Consider the following 5,789-nt stretch of genomic DNA (forward strand, 5'->3'; position numbering starts at 1 on the left):
GAGATCGCACGTGGTCCAGTCCCGAGTTAAAAGGATTAGATTCCTTGACTCAAAATTTGGACCAACGACCGCATCGTTCGTAGGAAACAGGTGTTAAAGCGTCCTTACAGGACGTTGACCCATATTCCGAAGCGAGCACAAAAGAGGTGCGTTCGACTTGCGGTACTCGCCTCCGTGCGGGTACCTGCGAGAAAAGCATCTGACCGTCCTTTCAAGTACCCTCACCGTTTCCGCTCCTTTTATTCTCCGAGAGGATCACAAACAATCAAAAATTTTCCAAGGGTTTGGACGTAACAGTAAGAGTTGAACTACTTCCGGAAAGGATAAATCAGTGTTACAAATGCCTAGAACCAGGACATGTTAGGACACAGTGCAAAAACGAGATAGACAGAGGTGCCCTGTGCTACAGGTGTGAACAACCTGGCCACTTAGCTAGGGATTGCACAGAACAGGCTCACTGTCCAATCTGTGCTTCGAGGAACCTAAAGGCAGAACACAGAATGGGCGGGCCAGCTTGCAAATCTCCTGTAATTAAAAAGAAGACCGCAAAGGAAACTAGACAGGATCCAAGGGAGTCCACACAAGGACAGAACAGAAGCAGGGATAACCTGGCCATGGAAGTGGACGATTGTCACAAAAACCTCCATACACACAAGAAGGGAAAGAGAGAGAAGCCAGCATCATAAGACACATGGCCGAATGCAGTGTGAAAGACAGTAACAAGGTGGAAGATCTAAGAATTATGGAAGAAATGGAAACAGAAGTAATAGGGGTGGAAACACTTCCTGATTCTCAAATACCTCAAGAAGCCAAGGATTGGCCAGAGAAGGGACACGATTGGACACCGGTTACACAGAAGACTCTGGAACAGGAAGGAATAGGAGAAGGAGGACTCCAACAAGATACAAACAGAAATGAGCAATAAAGTCCTCCAAGCCAATATAAATCATGCTAGAAATGGGCATGATATCCTTCTCCAAACGATGGCGGAGGGGGAATTCGCAGTAGCAGTGATATCGGAACCATACATGGTTCCCCAAAATCATCCCCATTGGACGGGAAATGACAACAGATCGGTGGCTATAACGTGGAGACGAACAAAAAACCCTGTTCCCTGCACGCCTTTCAGAAGTGGTACACACTACACATCAATAAGATGGGGAGACATGATCATAATAGGAACGTATCTGCCTCCCAGCCTGGATGCGGGGGTATTTGAAGAAGCCTTAGAGGAAATGGAAGGGTGGATACAGCAATTGGACAATTCCTTGATATACGTTCTAGGAGATTTTAATGCCAAGGCTGCCTTATGGCAATCGAAAACCACGGACCTACGAGGACGGATGGTGGTGGAGTGGGCTAGCCGTCTCGGCCTATGCTGCCTAAACCAGGACGGGAGAAGTACTTGCATCAGATTCACGGGGGAATCCATTGTGGACTTATCTTTCGCTACCCCAGTGGCAGCAAGGAGAATCCTGTCGTGGAAAGTATCTGACCGTGAAAGTAAAACGGACCACCGATATATAGAAATTGAAATTAGACTTAGAATGCAAAGGACGAAAAAACAACTTCCACAACAAAAAAGATGGGCAGCGAAAAAAATGGACAAGGATATGCTAGCCGCTGCAATCATGGTTAGCGATTGGTCCAAACTAAATGTGACCGAGGAAATAACAGAAGAGGAAATCGAAGCTAGGGCTAATAGACTCCAAGCTATAATGAATGACGCATGTAACACGGCTATGCCGAAGAATAACCCGAGAATTCAGAAAGCTATGCCGTGGTGGTCGGCGGAATTAGAACAACTTAGGGACGAACTCTCGTCTGCAAGAAGAAGACTAAGAAGAATGAGGAGAAGAAGAGGAGATCAAGACGAAGAACTTCATTTGATCGACTTCAGAATGGCGAGAGACACCTTTGGGAAAGCAATAAGGAAGGCAAAGGCGAAGTCCTGGGAAGACTTCGTCCTCACGTTAAACGAAGATCCATGGGGCCACCCATACAAGGCAGTAATGAACAAGTTGAGAAGATGGGTCCCGCCATTCACCGAGTCCCTGAACAGAACAACGTTGGACAGAGTTCTCACAGGGCTATTCCCAGACACGGGCATGGACAACTGGAGAGAACCTGAATTGCCAGACGAAGGAGAAGCGGCATGGAACGAAGGGCTCCAAGTCTCGCAAGAGGAATTAATGCTCGCAGCAAAGAGGATGATGGAAAAAGACGCGGCACCAGGACCGTCTGGAGTGCCTACCAAGGCATGGGCGATTGCTACAACAGAGATGGCTAGGGAAATGAGAACACTATTCTCCTCATGTCTTAAATTAGGAAAATTCCCGAACAGGTGGAAAAGGGCAAAGTTGATGCTTCTCAGAAAGCACAACAAGCCAGCAGATCAGGCGGCCGGATATCGTCCAATCTGTTTATTGGACGATAAGGCCAAATTGCTGGAAAGGGTGATCTCCGAAAGGATAACATCGCACCTGAATAACAGAGGACCGAACCTAAACTCCAAACAGTTCGGATTTAGAAGAGGTAAATCTACAATTGATGCAATTAGTACAGCCAGAGCATACATGGAGGAAGCGCATGAAGAGGGGAAGGTAGTAATCGGCGTATCATTAGACATAAAGAACGCGTTTAATTCCATGCCATGGGGGATTATAGGAAAAGCATTAAATAAACATAGAGTACCACCATATCTGAGAAGGACAATAAGAAATTACTTAAACGATAGGAACCTCTCTTTCCCCAAGGACAATGGGACATTGGGAGAAAGAGGAGTGCATAGAGGAGTCCCTCAAGGATCGATATTGGGGCCTCTACTATGGAACATAGGCTTCGATGATATAATGAAGAAGGAAATAGACGAAGAATGCTGTATCATATGCTACGCCGATGATACCCTTATTCTGGTGTCTGGCGACGACTGGGAGGAGGTAACCATGGAAGCAAACTTAGTGGCAGGAACGGTCATACAGAAAATCCAAAATATGGGATTGGAGGTGACACCCTCCAAGACAGAAATCGTGGGTTTCTATACAAGAGGAAGACCGGCTAATACAACAATAAATATAGCAGGATTGAAAATACCGGTAGGACAAAGAATGAGATACCTGGGTTTAACTCTGGATAGCAGATGGTCTTTCACCGAACACTTTGAGAACTTAGCACCAAGATTGGAGGGATCGGCCCACACCTTGAGCAGGCTACTTCCAAACCTGGGGGGACCGAATGACAGGGCTCGAAAGCTTTATATGAACGTTATTAGGTCCATTGTACTGTATGGGGCCCCGATTTGGGCCTACCAGGTACAAGGCAACAGAAAGGCAATACAAATATTGAGAGGAGCCCAACGTAGGATCACCGGAAGAATGATCAGAGCCTACAAAACTACATCGCATGCGGTTAACTCGGCTTTAGCAGGAGCACCACCACTAGAGTTGGAGGCTTTATACTACGAGGAGGTATACGAAAGGGTGACGAACCTAAGGGAAAGAGGTATCCCGATCCAGAATAACGATCTGAATACTATAAAGGAGACCTCTAGAAGAAAATTGATTAGGAACTAGGGCTGAGGGAAATGATCCAAAATGGAGACTCAATCCTTAGGGCTATAGGGGAACAGCTTGCGGACTGGGTGAACGCTGGAGTAGGCCTCTCCTTCCGGATGACGCAGATCCTCTCGGGGCACGGTTGCTTCGGGAGGTTCCTGTGTCGGATCGGAAGGGAGGCCTCAAATAGTTGTTGGCACTGCGATGCCACAAACGACTCCGCAGAGCACACTCTGAGATATTGCCCCGCGTGGGATGGCAAACGGGCGAAATTACGGGGGGTGATAGGGGCAGACCTATCACTGAGGACAATAATTAGAGCAATGAAAAGGGAAGAAGGGAAACAGGCGTTTTATACCTTTTGCGAGAGGATCATGACGAGCAAGGAGGCAGTAGAGAGAGCGAGAGAGGGAGTTATTCTCCCTACTTAAACATCACGTATTATACGTAAGATAGATTAGTCAAAATAGACTATATAGGTTAGGATAGTAGGCGTCTCCGCATGAGTTAGGGCTGGAAAGTGAGTGTAGAGGGGGAGGGGTAGGGTGAGTGAGAGAGAGGTAGGAAACAAACGCGGGGATATAGTCTTACTGAGATAGGTGGGTTAGCTGTACTGACTAGCGGGACAGCTATATGAATATAACTGATGTATTCATCGAACCCGCAGGAGCTTCTGCATCTATAATTTGGTCTACCCTCCCTGCGGCCCACAAGCCTAAAAGCTAACAGGAGGAGGCAAACGGTGACACTGAATAGCAGGGTCACTGGCCTCAAGAATAGTAGACATAAGTAGGGTGGACTCGTAGGCCGAGCCGGAGGAAACTTTGGCTCTACGAGGGGAAGACCCATGGAGACATGAACGGGGGTCCATGTTCCCCACGAGATGGGTAAGGGAAAGAGAGGGTGTGTCGCCAGCGTCGTCACACTCTCATGTATATAAGAACAGGATACGGCTAAACGTATAAGTACAGGGGTCCATCCGGAAGTACTACAGATGTGAAATTCCCGGATGGACCCCAAATGTCCGGGTTAGGTACGCCCGCAGGGGTTTTAGTGGGTAGGCTCCTCGGAACAGCAGTTCCGAGGAGAGAGTCCCACATACCCCGCTTTCCTCCCCCGGGGGAGGCGGGGATGCGTAACGCATTTCCCCTGCGTCACAAAAAAAAGGTTGGTGAGTGGCGAGAACGGTAATAAGGGTCGGCTCCACCATGAAATACCTCGGACTCGTGCTGGATGGCCGTCTGCACTTTGAGGCTCACTTCCTCGCGCTGGCGCCCAAGGCGGAGAGCATGGCGGCCCATTTGTGTCGGCTTATGCCAAACCTGTGCGGCCCCAAGGAACAGGTGCGGAGGCTCTACATGAGTGTCGTCAATTCGATCGTGTTGTATGGTGCCCCGATGTGGGCTGGGGACGCCGCGGACAGCCGGCGCATACGGACGATTCTGCGCGGGGTGCAAAGGAGGACCGTGGGCAGGGTGGTGAGAGCGTACAAGACAGCCTCGCACACGACGGTTACGGCGCTCACGGGTACGCCGCTGCTCGAGATGGTCGCACTCATGTACGCGGAAGAGCATGCGGAAGTGTCCGCGTTGAAAGAGGTACACGGGGTGGAGAGTGTCCCGCCGCAGGCGGTGCAGCTGGTGCGGAATCGTACGAGGGGCAGAATGATGACCCGATGGAGGTCATGGTTGAATGAGCGGGAGCTGGGAGGCGACCCTCTGGTCAAAGCCATCGCCCCCCATCTGGACAGATGGGCGGCTGCCAGAGTTGGCCTTTCCTTCCGTGCGACGCAGGTGCTCACTGGTCATTGGTGCTTTGGCCGGTACCTGTGTCGCATTGTTAAGGAGGTAACCCCGAGGTGCTGGCACTGCGGTGCTGTGTGCGACACTGCGCGGCATACGCTCCGTTACTGCCCTGCATGGAGCGACGACAGAAAAAGGCTGACCGAGGCGATGGGACAGGACCTCACGACGCCGAACATCGTGAGAGGTCTACTGTTCTCGAGAATAAAAAGGAAGGCATTCTTCATTTTTTGTGAAAATGTGATGAGGAGGAAAAAGGAGCAGGAGAGAGCTCGGGAGGGAGTCCCGGTGAGAGTGGAGAACGTGCCGGGAAACACGGTCGTAGGGCGCGCCACCATTGGGCCCCGGCGATAGAGAAAATTCTGTCGCCCGTTGAGGATCCGCCCGGTTAACGGGCTGTGATTGGCCGATCGGGATCCGGACTCTCTCCGGC

General features: G+C 50.1%; 1 protein-coding gene across 1 annotated transcript; it reads left to right on the forward strand.

Moving 5' to 3' along the window:
• Positions 1-4,762: 4,762 nt before the first annotated feature.
• On the forward strand, positions 4,763-5,710 carry LOC108759501 (uncharacterized). The gene has a single exon (XM_018504976.1). It carries the CDS (start codon positions 4,763-4,765, stop codon positions 5,708-5,710), a length of 948 nt encoding a protein of 315 aa, XP_018360478.1.
• Positions 5,711-5,789: the final 79 nt, after the last annotated feature.

Source organism: Trachymyrmex cornetzi, unplaced genomic scaffold, assembly GCF_001594075.2.
Source record: "Trachymyrmex cornetzi isolate Tcor2-1 unplaced genomic scaffold, Tcor1.1 scaffold190, whole genome shotgun sequence".
In the NCBI taxonomy this organism is placed as follows: Eukaryota; Metazoa; Arthropoda; class Insecta; order Hymenoptera; family Formicidae; genus Trachymyrmex; species Trachymyrmex cornetzi.

Excerpts from the sequence above, each read along its gene's own strand:
- LOC108759501 (XM_018504976.1), top strand. The coding sequence starts at position 4,763 with ATGAAATACCTCGGACTCGTGCTGGATGGCCGTCTGCACTTTGAGGCT.